The sequence below is a fragment of the Berghia stephanieae genome, chromosome 1, assembly GCF_034508935.2.
Source record: "Berghia stephanieae isolate SIO BIC M18660-M18661 chromosome 1, UCSD_Bste_1.3, whole genome shotgun sequence".
In the NCBI taxonomy this organism is placed as follows: Eukaryota; Metazoa; Mollusca; class Gastropoda; order Nudibranchia; family Aeolidiidae; genus Berghia; species Berghia stephanieae.
Window position 1 is genome coordinate 68,325,874 of NC_088360.1, and position 21,823 is coordinate 68,347,696.

General features: G+C 37.6%; 1 protein-coding gene across 1 annotated transcript; it reads left to right on the forward strand.

The window, feature by feature from the left end:
* The first annotated feature begins 10,597 nt into the window (after positions 1–10,597).
* On the forward strand, positions 10,598–10,987 carry LOC144978114 (uncharacterized). Its single transcript, XM_078923780.1, has one exon. The coding sequence runs from the start codon at positions 10,598–10,600 to the stop codon at positions 10,985–10,987; it is 390 nt and encodes a 129-aa protein (XP_078779906.1).
* The last annotated feature ends 10,836 nt before the right edge of the window (positions 10,988–21,823 follow it).

Genomic DNA, 21,823 nt, shown 5'->3' on the forward strand with positions numbered 1-21,823 from the left:
CACACAAGAACATCATCAGTTATTCAACTCATACAAAACTTCTATGAAAAGCATATTTCGTATAGATAGTGTGCGCTTGGCTAAGAAACTCACAATATTGCCATCCGGAAGTAGAACGGACCAACACACAAACTATGTGTAACCATGATCTGTTACAATCAGGTTAATGCAGTTTAGTGAGAATTACTCATAAACATGGATGGCAAAAAATAATAACAAACTCCTGAGTGACGTCAACTTCATTCTATCTATCAGGAAAACGTTTAATTATTTGAGCAATATTGTACCTATATAGATAGTATGCAGATGACGTCACTCAGGCCTTTGTTATTGTATTTGCCATCCGCGTTTGTGAGTTGTTCTCACTAAACTGTATTAACCAGACTATAAAAGTTCATGGTTACACAGAGTTTGTGTGTTGGTCCGTTATACTTCCGGATGGCAATGTTGTGAACTCCTTGGCCAAGCGCATTCTATCTATAGATAGTTCGAAGATGACGTCACTCAGGTCTTTGTTATTGTTTTTTTTGCCATCCGCGTTTATGAGTAATGCTCACTGAACTGTATTAACCTGAGTATAAACGTTCATGGATACACACAGTTTTGTGTGTTGGTCCGTTATACTTCCGGATGGCAATGTTATGAGCTTCTTAGCCAAGCGCATACTATCTATATGTAATCTGGTGAATTGACATACCAACCCTGACGTCATATCAGCGTTTTAATTCTTGAGTTTATCACCTATTAAATAAACTCTAAGTGCTGACAATTTCAAACATAAAATCCTCAGATACCCATAGAACCCCATCATCATCATCATCATCATCATCATCATCATCATCAATCATCATCAATCACCATCATCATCATCATCATCATCATCATCATCATCATCATCATCATCATCATCATCATCAGCATAATAATAATAATCAATATCATCATCAACATCACCATCATCACGACGACGACAACAACCATCGCCACCACCTATCCATCACGGTAACTCCAGCCACAGGAAGTAGACAGTAAACAAGGGCTATAAAAACGGATCTCCAAATTGATGATGATCTTAAATGACATCGTATGGGAAACAACCCTTCCCAAATACATCATCTTTTAAACTTGTTTACACGACTCATTTAATCCCTTCTTCTTTCCCTGAAGTCGGTGGTCCAAGCTGTTTCGGTCTCCTTTTTCTTATTGATGCCTTGCGGTGGCCAAAAAGATCATATGTCGCCAGCCGGATATAGATAGAATGAACTTGACGTCACTCGGGTCTTTGTTGTTGATTTTTTTGCCATCCACGTTTATGAGTAATTATCACTTAACTGTATTATCCAGACTATAAGGGTTCATGGTTACACAAAGTTTTGTCCGTTATATTTCGGGATGGCAATGTTGTGAGATTCTTAACCAAGCGCATAATATCTATAACGTACCAACACACAAAAATATGAGTAATCTTAAACGTCAGGTTAGTACAATTTAGTGAGAAGATATCATAAAGAGGGCTGACAAAAACAATAACAAAGGCCTGAGTTCAGTGACATCTATAGATAGTTCGAAGATGACGTCACTCAGGTCTTTGTTATTGTTTTTTGCCATCCACGTTTATGAGTAATGCTCACTGAACTGTATTAACCTGACTATAAACGTTCATGGATACACACAGTTTTGTGTGTTGGTCCGTTATACTTCCGGATGGCAATGTTATGAGCTTCTTAGCCAAGCGCATACTATCTATAGCCTGAGTTAAATCAATTTCATTATAGCTATAGATAGATCGAAGCTAAGAAGCTCACAACATTGCCATCCGGAAGTATATCCGACCAACGCACAAAACTAAATGTTACCTTGAACGTTTGTAGTCTGGTTAATATATTTAGTGAGAATTACTCATAAACGCGGATGGCAAAAAGCAATAACAAAGACGTGAGTGACGTCAACTTCATTCTATCTATAAAACTGTGTGTAATCTTACATGTTCATAATCTGGTTGATAGAATTTAGTGAAAATGAAAATGGCTACCTAAAAACAATAACAAAGAGCTATGTGGTCTTGTGGTATGACACTCGCTTTCGGATCAGAGGGTCCTTTTTCGAGCCTCGCTCGGCGCATAGTTGAGTCCTTGGCAAAGGCTTTTTACTCCCATTCCTCAGATATATGATGAGTACCTGCCCGTCAACAGTGCTGTCTCTTACGGAAAAAAAAATTGTAATATTGCCTAACAGGCGTCATGACTCGTTATACATATTACGTGTTGCTGTTGGTCAGGGACCTTTTGTATAGCGCTATATAAAAGCTCAATGTTTTTCGAGTGACGTTAACTTCGTTCCTTCTATACTATAGATATGTAGTTAACTCATTATTTACACGTATGTTGATAATAAGTTTGACGTCATAGTTTATGTCTTGTCCTGTACGCAGTGTAATGAAGTATTCTGAGAAGATGGCCGGTGAACGACGTTACTTTCTCTTTTTCTGTCTATATTTAACATATTCCATGACTTCAAGCAATGTAAAGAACTCTCTCTCTCTCTCTCTCTCTCTCTCTCTCTCTCTCTCTCTCTCTCTCTCTCTCTCTCAATATATGTATATATATATATATATATATATATATATATATATATATATATATATATATATATATATATATATATAATAAATCTCTAAATCATGACGTTAGTGCTGTATTTCGAATCTAGAACATTAATGTATTCCTATTTCTTTTTCAAATTTAATTTTTGACGTCCCGTTCACTGCACTTTCATGTCGGACATCAGATATTATTGACTGAAAACAATTTATTTTATGTAGTCAATGATTGAGGATGTCGTGAGAACAAGGAAAGTAGGGCTTAAGGCGATAGCCATTATGTCAAAACGTACAGTAACTTCCAAAACTGCTAGCCTTTCGTCATGACTGAATTTAGAAAGTATGTTCATACTGGATAAATATCGCGGCTGTTTGGATCACGGCTACAATAGATTATAAGGTCAAAGAAGGACAAGATTATCATTATTTCATCTATTGTTTTTACCGGACAATAAAAATTTATAAGCATAACTTAGATCTAGCAACGTGCTCATTGTTGTTTGGACAGGGTATGACGGTGGTAGAGGCTTTTGGGCCATTCGACATAAATCTGACTAAAACCTGATTTGATCAAATGTCCGCCCTTCTTTGGCTCTGCTCGACTTATTGAGACCCCCCCCCCCCCCTATCATTGGTCCCCAATGAGCTAATTTTGGGGGCGATCTGGGATTTCTTGAGGCTTTCTGACCTCCGACCACAATAAAGATCTCTGAATAATTCCCTAGCAAATGAGTAGTTTATCTTCACGAAACCATTGGAAAGAGCTGAATTGTTAAATAGCTAACATCCATGTCAATCCAATGTAGTTTAGTAACCCCTTGTATTTGTCCACAGGCAAGGCTGCAAAATACTCCTATTTTTTAAATAATGGTAAGGTTACTTTATCACGCATCTATTATGATGCGGAAAATAGATTTTGTTTTCAAGTGCAAAAATACCACCAGTGATTCTTGCCTTATTATACCTTGCCAAATATTGTAAAAGTGTATATGTGACCCATCGACTCAAAACAGTATCATATCGGGTTGAATCTGGTGCCAAAAGGATGTTTTGAAACTAAGTATGACCAGACAAGTGGAAGTTTAGTGAAAGTCTCTTCAAGAAAGCGTGTTCATTCTTCCCAGTGAAATAGAGAAACTTGACACATATCTCATATTTTACTATAAATTGAGTTTTAAGCTTCGGGTTCACTTCGTCATAATACCGTTTCGGGCCAATTGGTCGCACATACTATAGGGCTACCCCCCCCCCCCCCCCCAAAAAAAAAAAAGCGATGAAAAAAATACAAGAAAAATTATCTCAAATGATCAACCGTTTTTGACGAGGGAACGGAACAACGGCCATCTGACTATTGATGAGTTTCGTTTAGTTGTCAAGAATTGTTGATTGTTTGACGTGATTTTTCATTATTTGTTTTTATGTTTTCATACATTATACTTGCTCAGATTTACTTTTTGCATCAGTGCGTTCACCTCATGTTATACTTTTCCACTTCACACAACATAAAACATGTCTGGAGATCCATGATCAAAACCATTCGATATAGTAAGACTTCGTCACGTGCAAGTGAATAGAAGCCTGTAACACCTTTTACATCATAATATGCAGTAAACACAAAGAGCAAGGTCAGCCAAGAGGCTTAAGCACCACATTTAACTCTTTGTATTATTTCCTGGGACTTTTGACAGGCTAAAATAGCCACTCTGTGTGATATTTTGTAACAAATGCAGCTTAAGACTTATTACCTCTCAACAACCTTTAGACATTAAGTCGTAGCCAGGGGGATTCGGACTATTATTTCTATAACAGGTGTATTTGTAGTTAGTCACTGGATCACTACTACTACAACGGACATAAAATACTACACTTTGGTTTCGTGAGAAAAAGATCTGAAAATTTTGTATGAAACAGTGCCATTCAAAGCAGAGGAAAAAAAAAAACAAACAACAAACAAATCAACAAACAAACAGACAAACAAACAAAAAAACAATCCGAAACGACCAGCCTGCCTCGGTTGGGATCGGACCTCAGACTTTCTGATTACCGGTCAGACGTGCATCACAGAGGTTACCCGGTTGTTGGGATGATTTAATTCCTATACTTTTCACAATATTACGCGTTTCCGCTGTGGCCCTCGCTGCATTACAAATCACAAACATTGAACAAGACGGGACGATGACGAAGAGTTAGCTCCATTTTTAATTTGTAGGATAACTGCTCTCTTGTACTATCTAAATGCTTCATAGAAGCATTATTTATGAACTATTTTCTTGGTACAGGTTGAGAGGTTCGCATATCAGAAGAAAGAGAGATGATTTTGTTTTGATACTTATATCTGCTTCATAAAAAAATACTCTTGGATCGTACCATTAACCAGGACACATATTTTCTCAATTGTCTTTGCAATTATCAAAGCACATTACAAAATATCAATGCCTTAAGACAGGAACATTTTGTGGTAGATTTATTAGCATTTAAAAATGTATTTCTATTAGACGGCATTATAATATCAATAATCTGTCCTATGCAATTGTATTCCTAGAGGCAAACGATACAATTCAATAAATTGGAAATGTATTATATATACATAATATGACAACAGTGAGCACTGAGGAGATTGGTGAGTATTGTGGCGAATTGGTCTGTCCTGACAAGTCCCGAAATTGTGCTTTCAGTCCAACTCCAGTGTAAAACCTGGGATTTCTTTGAAATTTCCTTTAGAAAATGTTTTCCGCCAGAATATTGGTTCTCTGACATCTGAACCCAATTATGGGCCTAGTTTAACATTGTTGTCATGGAAAATATTTGTGTCATTTAAAAAAAAAGATTTCCATTACAGCAATGAGCCCATAATGAATGGGGTTATCAGGCCTGCAAATAAGTGCACGTCGGTTCTCACGTTATTTCATTTAGCGATAAATTCTACCTTCCTGGGTTTTACATGGGTTCACAGACTGACAATTTGATTCGGTGAATCAAGATGGAGAAATGTAAGCTGAGAAATGAGGACCATCTTCTTTTGATCCAAGATTGGATCCAGCAAAACATTGACCAGTTTGCCCAACTGTTTTAGGCTATGCAAGTGGCAAAGACGAGTTCAATGTCACCATCAAAATAAAAGCAGTGACAAAAAATGCCCAAGAAACTAGAGGGCACTGGTGTTATTATAAGATATGACAAACGAAACAGGAATTCGTAAAAATTGCAGTGTGATGATTAAAAAGGAGTTATCTCAAAACAGTGACTTCAAATGGAGATTAAACAATGTACCTTTTACCATCGCGTGGAAAAGCAAAGGCATGTAGTTACATTTCCAATCCAAAAGATTTTCTATTTAAATTATCCACGTCTTATTTGCCGTCCACTTCATTCCATGGCAATGGCAATGATTCAACCTTCACTATCTATCTCCAACACGGAATGGCTGGTTAGATTTACTCGACTTATTCCTCGTCTCTCCTTGAGGAACAGAGGACCTCCACACTTGTCCGCCAACCAGATTTTTGTCGAATGCTTTATTCTTCACCACCTACTTCCAAGATGGGGTTTGATGGTCTGGAGTTTTCTAGTCTCGAGATTAACCGGGTGATGTTACTACTCTTTCGTGACAGAAACAACCCATTTCCCATCTCTTTTAATTTGGATGGAAATGTTTTCTTTACCAGCTTTCTTCCCCAATTACACATGTATTTTTCTGAGCTTAGTTAAAAAGAAAAAAATCGCAACAGCAGCTCCAATGAACTAACAATCCAAATGCAATGTCTATGAATCCCAGCCAGGGTACAGGGGATAGAGTGACGTTCAGAGGGGCTGATATTCTAGTTGGCCCATCCTCAGTCCGAGAAACGAATTTCAAGGTTCAGATCTGACTAGAATTCAAAGAGAAAGAAGAAAAAAAAAAGAAAGAAAGAGGAAGAGGAGAGAGAGAGAGAGAGAGAGAGAGAGAGAGAGAGAGAGGGGGGGGGGGAGATAGAAAAAAAGAGGAATGAGGAAAAGAGGAGAGGGAGGGACTCTTAACAGGTTAGGTAGGGTGGCAACTAGCTATCATAAATAACTGGGAATCTTGTTGCCCTCATTACTTTGCTGCCTACAATCATATCCACTGCAACCAGCTTGGGGTTAATGACTCAAGACGTTTACTCGAGCTGCTTACTTGAAATTTCGAAATTCGCAGTTTTCAAGGGAGAAAAGAAAAGTCGCCATAAAATAGCTTTACAAATTATCATTTGTCCTCAGCATAATCAAAAATTCTCCAAAGTCCTAAAAATAGGTTCTCTGGAATGACACTTTCCTTTTCAGTTAGATTTATTGAGTCAAAGACACATTTGAAGCTCTGCAGCCGGAGCCAAAAATTCGTAATTCTACGATATTTTCGTAATACTAGGCAGGTCTGCGTTCACTGTGATCTCTTTCCCTCTCCCTCCTCCCCCCCCCCCTCTCTCTCTCTCTCTCTCTCTCTCTCTCTCTCTCTCTTCACACACACACACGCACACCCACACACACACACACACACACACACACACACAGACGCATATATATATATATATATATATATATATATATATATATATATATATATCTTCCATCTATTGCAAATCAGCTTCCTCGGCAGGGGATCGAACTTGGGACTGCCTGATTACCGGTCTGACTTGCAACCAATACATAACAGACGTTATCCGATAATTTAACTATTTAATTTTAATGATTATAACCTTCACAACAGTATTGACTCAACAAGGCAGATATTGAAGACGAATAAAACGAGGACAAAGGTGAAATACCTATGCTACGAATATCATTTGTTGCTATTGTTGTTGTTGTTGTTGCTATTGACAACATAAAAGTGAAAAAAATCCGCAGCAGACACTGGGTGAGATAATACAAATCTGAAAATTTGTAAAAGTGACAGCACTAGAGAACTAAGAAAGAAAGAGAAAAAAAAACCCACGAGGAACTCATCCCAAAAAATCTCTCTCTCTCTCTCTCTCTCTCTCTCTCTCTCTCTCTCTCTCTATCTATCTATCTATCTATCTATCTATCTATCTATCTCTCTCTCTTTCACCATTTCACTCCCTCTATCTCCCCCTCCCCCTCTCTCCCTCTCTCTCTCTCTCTCCCTCTCTCTCTCTCTCTCTTTCACACACTCTCTTTGTCTCTCTCTATCTCTATCCCTCACTCTCTCTCTATCTCTCTCTCTTTCACTCTTTCACTCCCTCTATCTCTCCCTCCCCCCCCCCCCCTCTCTCTCTCTCTCTCTCTCTCTCTCCCTCTCTCCCCTCTCTCTCTCTCTCTCTCTCTCTCTTTCACACACTCTCTGTTTCTCTCTCTATCTCTTTCCCCTCACTCTCTTTCTTTCCCTCATTCTCTCTCTCACTCTCACTCACACACACACACACACACACTCTCTCTCTCTCTCTCTCTCTCTCTCTCTCTCTCTCGCTCTCGCTCTTTCTCTCTCTCTCTCTCTCTCTCTCTCTCTCTCTCTCTCCTAAACAAAAAAAAAGAGTAAATAAACATTCAGAATGAAATATATAAACACGCCACTTAGCATCTCAGCTTTAAAACAACCTTGAAATCAGTTCACGTCTATACTAGCCCTTCCATTGCACCAACCAGTAGTAGGTAAGTAGTGACAGGCGTGCAATGTGCGGGCTGACTGATGTATTTCCAGTTTATTGTTCCTCCCAATAATTAATTTACTCTGAAACAAAATACACGTTTTAAAACCATTGGCGTCCTTCAAATATCAATCATCCTGCCAAAAACTGTCAAACCCAGGACTTCACAAAGTCCCAGGAATGAGATTTTTTTGTTGTTGTTGTTATTTTACAATATGAAGAACATTTTAATCGATCGATATTTAAAGGACGATTTTTCTGGCCAAAATATTAAGAACGTGTTTATTCAGAGTAGGGCAGCTCAGTCAACGCCCTGTCAGAGCAAGGTAACGACCCCCATCCTTCTTGCCGACACCTCATAGACAGTTTATTTATATTCCCCAACCCTCCCTTTCAATTTACCTGGATGCCCCACGAATGTTCTATGTCAACTTGCATCTCTTACAACGTCCATTTGACGGGCTATCTACCAGGCCAAGACCTTCAGACTGCTGTTCTTAAAATGTAACCGAGCACCTTAAAACGGTACTATGTAAGGACCAATTAGATGAGGAAAATTGAAGGGCGTAGTTCTATAGCGTAATAAAGTTCAATTTGGTCTGAAATCCAGATTGTATCAACATTGCGTTGACCTTTCGTGTTTTCTTTTTTTTTTCCCCGTTGGTCTGCAAATACGACTCGTGCATCTCGTTTACTGGCACAGAAGAAATATCAACTAATTCACCATTTTGACATCCTGTATCACCGCTGGCATCGTCACTATCATTAGTTGCTTCTAGAACCACCCAAAGTGGTCTTGGGCACTTTTTAGAACTAACCTCTTCAATTAGTTTTATATCAAAATTATCAAAATTAGGACATTTAAGGTTTTTTTAAATGTTAAAAATCAAACCGACTCTCCTAAAAGAGGCCATTTATTTTAGCTCAGATTCTATAAATGGAGCTTAAAATTCAAATCTAGACATCAGGTTCAACCTAATGTGTACTTGTTAAATTGTTATGAGCACGAGCTGTTGTTGTAATGGAACTACTCTCAAACCAAAGCAAAATATTACCCGTTAAAATATGTTAAATCTAGCCGATAATTAGCTTCAACAGACATGACGTCACTTCCCTCGTAATGACGAATAGTAACTTAGTAACTGACTCTAAACTATCGGAACAATGGCGGACGCCCTTATGAAATATTGCTCTGACGGGCATAAAAGTGTATCCAGAGGAGAAAAACATTATACATATGATCGTGTTGTGACTTTTATTCATTCTGATCACATGACATATGAAAAGTTCTAGCCAACATGAATAAAAAGTAACAATTTTCTTTGTTTAGAACCACGCTGCTCGCCGTTGCTGGGCGACATGACATCAGCCTATTGAATCCAATTGATGATACCCCCGTTACTAGGCATTAATTAACCATACAGAATATTTCCTGCCATTTACCCCGTTTCGTTCCCTTGACTAATTATTTCCTGTATCAGAAAAGGCCTAAGATATCCTTAGTACATGTCAAATATACAAACAGGTCAGGCCCAGTTAGTGAGTATTTCTCACAATACCTTGATACACTGAAAAAAGAATTGCATCGCAGAACCTGACGACACGATGAATTTTTTTTAGTCATCTGTCTTAAAATTGTGAGTGACGCTCAGGATCTGTTTGCTGTTTACTCCGGGTGATAGGCAAGCACTTAAGGTGGCTATGGGTCTTCGGTTCACAGTCAGCGGTTGATTTCAGGGCCAAAATATACTTTATTTTAACTTTTCGAGTCAAAAGTAAAACAACTATAATATTTATTCGACTCTCTCTCTCTCTCTCTCTCTCTCTCTCTCTCTCTCTCTCTCTCTCCCTCTCTCTCTCTCTCTGTGGCATATCGTCCTTCGGAAGAAGTCTCTGTCTTGTGCCCATCTGCCACATTCCGTCACGCCGTTGTTGAGCCATTCCTGTATATCCTGTTGCCATCTTCTTTGTGGTCTTCCTCTGCCTCTTTTGCCCTCCGCCATGCCCTCCAGTACATCTCTCTCAAGTGTGTCGTGTCTTTTCAGGTGCCCAAAGTAATTGAGTTTCAGCTTTTTTATCACACTCTCTGTAAAAAGATATGGCACGAAGAACGATGGCCAAATGAATGGACAAAGGCTGTATTTATACCAATCCCCAAAAAAGGAGACCTACAGCTATGCACAAATTACAGGACGATATCACTCATCAGCCATGCAAGCAAGATCTTACTGAAAATTATTTTGAAGAGATTAGAGACGTGGTGAAGGAAGAAGTCAGTCAAACTCATGCAGGCTTTAGACCAAACAGGGGAACAAGAGACTAAATATTTAATATCAGGACACTGATTGAAAAAAGCAGGGAGGCAAACATAGATCTACACATGTGCTTCATAGATTACAGCAAAGCGTTTGACTGCGTAAATCACGAACAAATAGTAACAACTTTGAAGAACTTAAACTGCCACTACAAAATAGTCAACCTCATAAACAATCTTTACCAACAACAGACAGCAACGGTTAGACTAGAATATGGACTTACAAAATGGTTCCCAATAAAGCAGGGAGTGAGGCAGGGGTGCATCCTTTCTCCTTCACTATTCAGCCTATACACAGAAACAATAATGCGTGATGTAATGACAGAAGAAAAAGATGAACAGTACAGTGCCGTGAAGATAAATGGCAGGAAGATATCTGACCTACGATATGCAGACGACACGGCGCTATTGTCAACAACATCAACAGGTCCCAACAAACTAGTAAAATCGGTTTAAAAAAACATAGTGAAGACAAAGACCTATTATTAAACGCAAAGAAAACAAAAATAATGAGCACAGATAAAAGCAGCACTGCTCAGGTCGAAATAGAAGGAGAACAACTGGAAAATGTTACAAATTTAATTTACATTGGAGCACAAATAGAAGCCAATGGAAAATCGGCACCAGATATCAGGAGAAGACTTGCAATTGAAAGCAACAAACTAAACAAAATGATGGCAATCTGGAAGAGCGAGGAAGTCAGACTGAAAATGAAGATCCTAACATCCTGTATTTTTCCTACTGCGAGACATGGACTATAACCAAAGAATCAGAAAAGAGAATAACCGCCTTCGAAATGAAATGCTATAGAAAAATCTTACGCATCCCGTGGACAAACAAAGAAAGCAATGCAAACATCATGAAAACACTAGGACTAAAAAAGTCCCTGCTAATGAGTAAGATAAAAAAGCTGAAACTTAATTACTTTATTCGACTAGTTTTAATAAAATATACGATAACTGACGTAATTTTCAAAAGTGTAAGCACTGAATGTTGATTGAAGAACGGAAAGGTTCATACTAGCACCCATGTCAATAGCTTAACATACATAGCAACAAGAGGTCACAGAGGAACCAACAATTGCGTTTAATTATCAGACCTGCAAACATGATAGTGTTTTGAGACGACAGTAACATTGGGTTACCATAGTACACGCTCTGTCAATAGACACCTATTGGAACTGGACATAACCACGCCTCTCGGACAATCGTCATAACTGGCAGTGATTGGTAAAAATAGAGAACTACACCGGTTTTACTATCGATGGATGTATGTGTCTTAGTAAAATGCCCAAGATTTTACCGCGTGATCAATAGATATAACGAAGTCTCATCATCATCATCATCATCATCATCATCATCATCATCATCATCATCATCATCATCATTGCCTTTTTCACCCTGGGTCAGGGTATAGGCCACAGACAAACAGTTTCCATCCTTCTATCTTGAGCTAACTTTTTAATCTCATTCCAGGTCTTACCACTTCTCTGTATATCAGCTTCTTTAATTCTTCTCCATGTTCCTCGTGGCCTTCCCCTTGATCTTCTGCCCTGAGGGTTCCAGTCCAATACTTTCTTTGTTATCCTTCATAAATTCTGTCATTCCAGAAACTCTTCGGTCGCCCAAGCTAAAAAAAGTATTTGGTTTGTCTGTCTGCATTTCTGTAACAGTTTGAGTGTAACGGAAAGGGGTGTTAACCCTTTGCCAACCCCCAACCTGGAGGACCAGGTGACTCAAAGATGGGGGAATCACACACCATTAGTCGCCTTTTACGACACGCTGGCTTGGCGTTGGGCTATTCTTGACCCTCTCAGTTGAGGGACCCCGGACACCACAAGTCTCAGGTCCTTGTTATTGGTCTGTTTTGTTTTTTTGCCATCCATGTTTTTGAGTAATTCTCAGTAAACTGTATTAACTAGACTATAAACGTTACACATACTTTTGTGCGTTGGTCCGTTATACTTCCCAATGGCAGTGCTTTGAGTTTCTTAGCCAAGCGCACAGCATCTATATAATCAACACAGAAAACTATGTGTATTTACACTTTAACGTTTATAGTTGGATCGAGAAATTCGTGCGATAATTAGGCTCCTATGATGCGGTATAAAAACAATAACAATGATCAGGGAGAGAGAGAGAGAGAGGTCGACTTTTTTCACGTTATTGTTCATAAATAACCATCTATGTTTGTCCGAGCAAGTTTAAAGGTGTTTCACAAAGTCCTTGTTTTGATTAGTCATAAATCTACTGGTTAACACTTTGAATGATTTCAGCTAATGAACGGTGTCAATAGTTAATATTTCGGTTTTTAATTTATCATTTATAATTATTTTCATTTTCCAACGAAGTTGGGGTTTTTCACTCATTGATAAATGACCAAGCGACATGAATTCATTTTAAACGTTAACTCATTTTAAACGAGGAAATTCAAAATTTCTTCTTATTTATTTAATTTTGTTAACTAGAGGGTTTAATCTAGAGAAGAGAAATTGAAAACATTGTTTTGAAAAAAAAACAATGCCAAACAAATTTTACATCTTTAAAAATTCCGGTTTATGCTACTTTGGATTGGGAGTCCCGATAGTTCAGTTGGTAGAGCAATCGCCTCGCACGCAAAAAGGAACCGGGATCCGCGGGAATTTGCAATTCGATGAATACCTTATTCTATCAATAGGTACTCTCCGCAAAATATAACAGAACCAGTTACCCAATCTCCAATGTTGTCCAAAAAGAAAGTGCTGAACCAACTAAGGTATTGGAAACACGAAAGTTAACTAAAGTTTAATATAATGAGACAGTGAAGCACTTGAGTACATACACCATGGTATAGACCACCATTCCCTTGACTACAGACGTGATTATTTGTTTCTGTCTATCCCCCAAACAGTCCGACAAGTCGACCTCGACCCCCCCCCCCCCCCCCCCCCCCTCTCCCCCAACTAGTCTGGTTGCCAAATCATGATTTTAACCATAACCCAAAAAAAGCGTCCGCCAAATATTTTTTTGCATTTTATCAAAGTTGAACATCTCAAGATTAAATGTCTGAATAGTGCTGCCCTCAGCACATTGAGCATTTTGAGAAATTACGTCACAAAGGTCACGAAAAGGTCATTTTTAAAAATCCTCAAAAATCATTTTATATTATACAGAATGAAAGATTTAGTCAAATCAATTACAAAAATACTTCTTTTTTAAAAATTGGCCGAATGGTTGACAAGTTATTAGCAATTTAACTATCCAAAAGGTCAAGGTCACTGCCAAGATGGTCTCGTAAAATGACCCAAATATAGCCGTGTTTGGTATTAAATTGAAGGCCTTGACAAGACCAATACAGAATTTAGGTTATTTATGCTATTTGTCGGTATTTAAATTTCCTACAGCGGTGAAAGTATAATTGGGATAATCAAAATTGACATTTTGTGTGGAAACGGTGTCAGATCACACAAAAACACGGAGAGAGTCTCCATATAGAAAGACCGTGCCTTGTTTTGAGTCTTTAGTTTTCTTCGCCTTTGCTTTTTTACATTGATATTTACTGAAGGACAAAAAATAGAATGACAATTTTCGGCATATCTGACATGTATCTCTGGTAAACTAAATCACTCATCATCAATGTCTTTGTCACTTGACTCATCGCTTGACATGGAAGCAGCTTGATAAAGGAGATTTTGACAGCACTCACGATCATGGCATTTACAAAATATTGTGCATGGAAGCTGCGTGGCAACACAGCCACATTTTGATGATCCACAAGGTTGTTCAGAAGAACATCCGCATTGATTAGTCTCTAACAACTCGGGCGGTACACTCGGTGTGTTGCTTGGAACTGTGGTTGGAACAAGTGATTTGGTTGCTGGCAACTTCATCCATCCAAAATCTGTTGGTTGTAAATCTGGGGGAGTTTTTCGAAGACTATGATACCAAATTGCTGTCTGAATGTGCGCTCTTTTGGTGTTCTCACAGAATGCTTCTGAGGTAGGGGTATGGTTTTCAAGTCAGGGACCTTTTTAATGATTTTTCCCCGTTTTCTTCAGCCAAACTTTGTACCTGGCGCCAGGCATAGTTGCTTCATCGTGAACGCCGTAGCATGCAGTTATGAAGAAGGTGGCTTCTTGATAACATCTTCAAAACTGGCACTGGTGTTCCCAAGGTTGTCCAGTCTGTGTCCCTTTTGAAGAACTTTGATGACTGTGTTTTTCCCTATACCATACGGTTTAGCCACAGTATCACAGCCAGATAGCGCATGTGCTGCAAGAAGATAAGGCGCAATTTCTTGATTTCTCGAGACCGTTTTCCCAATGTCAACAAGTCCACGGTCCCTACTTGTAGCTTCCATCATCATCGAGCAGTGACTGGAGTCCAAGTCAAGCTTGTGGTAGAAATGAACTAACAGTACAAAGACATCCGTATCGTTACTAACCACCTTAACAACATTGGTCAATGAAGCAGCATGTATTGCTTGTTTCACCATAAGGACATCCGCTTCGTCGTGTGTCGTCTCCAAGTCTGTCCTTGTGGAGACTTTTCCATTTTTAATTTGGAGAGGAGCATTTTCGTGTCCTGTGATAACGAGACGCCTTTCACGTGGTTGAGCTACAGCCCTGGACATTAATTCCGTACAGAGTATGCTAATCAATTGCTTTTTGTTCTCAGTGCAGGCAAGAATTGAGCCTTGAGCAGGCAGAGGAGTGTGTACCGTTCGAACTTTTATACTGCGACTTTGTCGAGTAGCACTTTTGACGCTGAAATCATGATATCTGTCAAAGACAAGGTGCACGTCACTTCTGTCCATTTTCGGCAATAAGAGTGTCCAAAAACTATTGACATAGTCTTGGATGGTTCCTTTGGATGGCCAGTTTACACAATAAAGAAGTGCGCATCCATCTAAGATCACGATCTCAGGATGTTGTCCCCCACAAGCAGAGACAGTTTCTTGCAGATTTCTCTTCAGAGCAGCTTTTGTAGTAGCAGTACGTATGTCTCCATTGTCACTGAATAAAGATGTCGGGAATGGTGCCAGTTCATATTTAAAGAGAGACTCTATGTCAAAATCTCGACAAGCCATTAATCCCATAGCGCGAGAATAAATCAAACTTGTGTCGTATATTGGACCACGGTCACTTTGAAAGATTTTTTCCCGGCTGCCATTGTTGTCACTTTGGTAGAAGGTGCTTTATAGAATTCATTGGGCCATGTTTTCTCAAATTCTTTCATGTCCATGGTACCGATGCTGATAGAATCGTCTACATTGACAGATTGAGGGCTTACTTTTCCATCAGCGATGTTCTGAAGGCAAACAGGATGCGCAGTTGCACTTAGGGGGTTGGTGCATCTATCTAATTTTGTCCGAATTTTTTCCCTGTCCAGCGCATTCGTTTCCTCTTTATGCATTTCCAGAAAGTCCTTTTTGGAACTCTCAGTCAATTCAGACAAACATTTCAGAAGACGACTGCTGGTGTGAAGGCTAAGGGCCCATCGCTGAATGGTAGAGTGTTTGAGTGTTAAACAGACAATCGCTATGAGGGCGATTAACGTTACAGAAACCGGATAAATTCAGGCACCAGGGGCCACATGGCTCAAAATATTATTTTTTTAAAAGGAGTATAATAGTGATGAGTTAATAGTAATAGGACAATATTTCTTTTCTCTTTTTTTTTCAGAGTTGGAATTAATGGAAAAAAGGTTGCCAGGAGCATATATATATATATATATATAATATATATATATATATATATATATATATATATATATATATATATATATATATATTGCTATTACATCAGTTCAAATTGTTAAGTGTTTCTGTTGGCTAGAGAGGGATCTATATATATATATATATATATATATATATTGCTATTACATCAGTTCAAATTGTTAAGTGTTTCTGTTGGCTAGAGAGGGATCTATATATATATATATATATATATATATATATATATATATATATATATATATATATTGCTATTACATCAGTTCAAATTGTTAAGTGTTTCTGTTGGCTAGAGAGGGATCCCTTGTAAGGCGCTTTAGTGGACAGTGCACTATACACATACATGTACCCAGTAACAAATATTGTGCTCAAACGGAGCACCATACTTTTACTACCTACCGGAAAGAAAGAAAACATGAATGAATGATTGAAAGAATGAAAGTGGGTCACTTTAACTGAAAACATATTTTTAAAACGGCATTTACCTTTTATTTAACTGTGATGGGGGCATAAAAGGGTACCTAATATGGTTTATAGACATCAGTGTTCTGATAAAACAAAACAGACGGAGCAGTCGGCGTGTACGTTTGCTGCCGTGAACTGACACATTTAGTCTGTGCTGTGTCAAGGCCAAACCGCGAGTCACGTATGGAAAACCATTGTAACCAATTATGGATCCTATGATTACCGCATACAAAATCACATTTTATTAAAAATGCTCAATGTCTACAGACCGGCACTAATCATGATAACACTCCGCATATATATCGCATTCCGATTCCGTTAAAACATTTTTGGCGGACGTTATGAAAGGGTTATGAAGGTTTCCTCTAGACTAAACCACCTAACACGAATTACACTGTTTCTTTCATCACCTGGTATAGCCGTTAATGATAGAAAATATCCAACGGCATATTCATTAGAAGATATGTTTATTGTTTTGACCTCTCAGCAATAGGTGCGGAATGAAAGACCCTGTGTTTTCAGTGGTACAAAAGACGTATACGAAGATAAAAGTGACATCTTTCTTGAGGTAAAGTCATATTAACCATGTCTAGCAAGCCTCCACTGTGTACGAGATCTGTGTGGCCTAAAAGGATTTTGAAAAGTAGGGACCAAATAAATACAGTCAAATTATACGGGGGTCATTGTTCTTTTAATGCTTGGCAGATATATCTCTTTTCCAAATAATCTGTGTGGTTATCCTTGCTTGATGTCAAAATCGACTATAGAATTTTATGCTATTATTAGTATAATACGAATGTAAAGTTTAACCTCCGTTTCCTCAATCAATTAATAATTAATTTATCGATTATCTAACTAATAATAACAATAATAATAATAATAATAATAATAATAATAATAATAATAATAATAATAATAATAATAATAATAATAATGATGATGATGATGATGATGATGATAATAATTATCATCATCATCATCATCATCATCATCATCATCATCATCATCTGCATCATCAGTATGGTCATTATCACAGTTATCATGATTATAGAAATAGATATATCCCTTTTGTCCCAACCATCGTCATATTATTCAAGTTTGGTTCACCACCTGTCTTCGGCATCAGGATTATCATTCAGTACTCAGTTTGATACATTTCTCGTTAACTCCACTCCTTGAGTGCCACCAGAGATGTTTTAATAAAGTTAATTATGTTCCAATTCTCGGTAGCCAATAGGAGAATATATCGTTGCACCATTGAAAAAAAAAAAGGAAACAGTGTGTAAATTATCTTTAGAAATGTCCCGACTTCATAGTTTCATACACATATTGGGAAGATCATTGGATCAATGAATGGCCTTTAATTTCCACACAACGCAAAATACTACTGAAGGACTTCAATCCCTCAACTAACAAAGCCTGGCAAAGAGACGTTGATTAGGCATAGATGCAAATTCCACTGAAATTAAACACAAATTGGAGTCTCGTTAGCAATGTCAAGGTTACCAAAAGCTGCCGGCAGACCCAACAATGATAAAAGATCAATTTTCTTGTCATCGTCTTCCTCAAACAGATCGTTAAGATCCTTAAGCCAGGCAGTTTCCGCATTGAGATGCAAATGAAAGGCTGACTGAAGATTCTTCTGTTAGATTTCGAATAATATTTGAAGCAGCTTTGATTTTTCGAACATTTTTTGGTTTTAAAAGAGTAAGTTTGAACTGATCTGTAACATTCGAGGTCATTCTTATTTAGCAAAGATTTTTGTTTACAATAAAGTCAACTATTGCCTCATTTAGGAATGGTAGGACCATGTCATTGTAAAGTGAATAATGGGTTTCATTTGCTAGAAAAGGGTGTAACTTATCTTTGTAATATTTAAAATAGGATTTAGAAGATTCATGTTTACGGCGCTTTTTATTGACATTCCACAGAAAGCGTCTGAGACAATTAGCTGCATAAGAAGTTATCAGGGATTCTTCACGCAAAAACTTTTTTTTTAAATTAAAAAAAAATATAAAAAACAACAACAAACCCCAACCTAAAACAAAAAAAAACAAAAAACAAAACAAACAAACAAACAAACAAACAAAAACAGTTTTTAAAAAAAGGATGAGACTTGTACCATATGAGAGTAAATTCACTTCTCCGTGTGTCCTCGTTTCAATCCAAACAAATCATGACGAGACAAGTTATATAAAATGGCGTTTTGAATCAGATTTCAGTTTTTAAAATGTTAATTGCCATTTAATCCTATTTTTTTCTGATAGACCTTTTAATCAAGTTACAATTTATTTCTAAATCGTTGCATATTTATAACAAAATGCAATGCAATCAATTCCTTTTACTAGAGACCTCACAAATCTTGACATTGACCCCAAAGCAAGGAGATCATGACATTACCTCTGACCTTCAGACCTATCAGCGTACTTTTCAAAATGTATTGTACAAAAAGTAAACAAAGTTAGTTATAAAGAGTGCATATTACTTACAAGAACTTATCTTAGATTATAGACTACGATAAACAAACGAAAAAAAAGAAGAAATTTATTGACATAAAACTAACGAGCATAACATAAATGTGAACCATGTATAACATGTCACGGGATTTCCCTTAAATATCCTTAAACAAAATAAAAGACCAAATTATACAAACCCCCAACAACAAAGACAAACAAAAATAAACAAAAATGACCAAGATTCATGTCAGTCACAGGTACAAAATACTTACTATAATCTTGTGGATTTGTCAAGCCGAGACAGCCCAGCCAACCGGGCGGCTGTGGTCACTTTTTATCTGTCTTTCTAGTAGATTAGTGTGCCATGTAAGGTGCATGCTACGGACCTAATGCTTGACGGCAACACTGTCGAGTAAAGCGACTAGAGATTAGATCGGTGCATGTATATCTACCACAGCCATCTAAATTAGACGCCACGGCTATTTTGGTGTGTACTATCTGTCTGGTACTACGGAGTACTCTGGAAAAACCCACATTATTTTAAAAGTGCCAGAAAACCAGTCCTTCAAATATCGATCGATTTAAATGACTCTCATCTTGGAAAAAAAATCTCAAACCTGGGAGCGAAGTCACAGGTTTGAGAGTTTTTGCCAAGCTGAGGGTCATTTAAATCGATCGATATTTGAAGGACGAGTTTTCTGGCCAAATTTTAAAATATAGGTTTATCCAGAGTACGGCAATACTACTCGTATATTACTTGCCAAATATTGAAAGGCTTTGCTGGATTCATAGGTGAGTAACTGATTTATTTCAGGCATTCGGTGATTGGTGGGAAGGGGGAGTGAGATATCTTAGATAGAACGTGTCACTTTATAACTTGGACGATCCAGATTCGAGCTACACTTTACACCTATATTTTTTACTGGGCAAAATAATGAACCTTAGATATTATAATCATTTAGAGCAAATTTGCACATTTATCTCAATATAATAATTACGAACATTTCATGTACAGTTCGCTTCATTGTGTTTCAGTCATCTCGATTTAATGCAAGTCTACAGTTAGGCTACACTCTTACAATGTTTGTCACTGCCAACGACCAGGAACGCATTGTCAACTAATTCCAGTTAATATTGTGTGTAAAGTCATATACCCAGAGGCTCGGTGTCGGTCTAGATGTATGAAGTCATTGTCACCCATGTGGTCATTGATCACACTGAACGTAGTTTGACTTTGTCACAAGACCAAACTTAGCTCTCGGCCATCGATCCATGCTATTATGTCTCTTTGGACTAAATTTCATTGTCTTGATCTAACCAAGTGATTTGGGAGTAAAACTGTCATGTGGATCAAAAGTAACAAAGAGATAAAGCACGTCTCAAAACGCACATGTAATTTGTTTTACTCTGAGAAAAACACTTGAAAAACACATATTTTCAGAAAACTTTTGATTTCACGATGGATCGATGAGCATTGCCCTTAGCTTGTCTAAAAGTTTTAAGCCAGAGACATTAAAGGAAGACTCAAATTTGAGAATTTTTGACATGTTGAGAGTTATTTTAATTGATCGATGTTTGAAATAAGCATGATCTGACCAAAAGGAAGAAAAAGTCAATTTGACGAATGTTTGGCCTCTTACTAGCTACTTGATGGTCATGGTGCAATCTGATGTGACGTTCTGAATTAATTTCAAATGAATATTTCTTTCATTATTTATCTGCCATATTTTGGCCTGAAAAGCTGTCCTATATCTATCATTGAAATGGACCGCATAATAATATTATATTAACGTGAATATAAGTCTTGAGTTTCCAGTCAAATGTTTGCCAATCAAGGGGGTAAAACTTGAATGGTGGTCTATATCAGCAATATCATGACTCATCCTTTTCACACCGATGTTTTATATTCAGGTTGCGGAGATTGTCTCGATAACGATAGAAGGAAAGAATATCCCTATAATATTGATAAAACAGGAGGACCATTGTGGTATGTATATCGTTAAATGTGTCCCTGATGTTTGCTCTCAGCACACTGTTAACTCCGGCACACGGAGGACCAATGGCAAAGTATAAAAGCTCCTTTCACACCAAGGCGTCGACCCACGGACTGTTTTGTTTAGATAGAAGCTTTTGACTTAACGAAAAAAAAATGTAGGGCAAAATGTTAGTCTATTATAATAATCCAATCGATGATAACTAAATGTTGTTTGTGGTTTTTTGTTGTTGTTTGCATTGTTGCTGTTAGTGTTGTTATTGTTGTTGTTGTTGTTGTTGCTATTGTTCTTGTTATTAGTGTTGTTATTGATGATAACGTTGTTGATAATCATGAGGATGTTTTTGATGATGATGATCATCATCATCCTCATCATTATTAGTATTATCACCATCATCATCATCATCATCATCATCATCATCATCATCATCATCATCATCACCAACATCATCATCATCATCATCATCATCATCATCATCATCATCATCATCATCATCATCGGCATAATCATCAACATCATTACTATTATTATCATCATCATCATCATCATCATCATCATTATTATTATTATCATAATTATAAATGATAAAGTAAAGATGACATGGCCATGCGTGAAATGCAAAACATAAGCATAAACAGTATCAGCCCAGCAATAACTTATAAAAT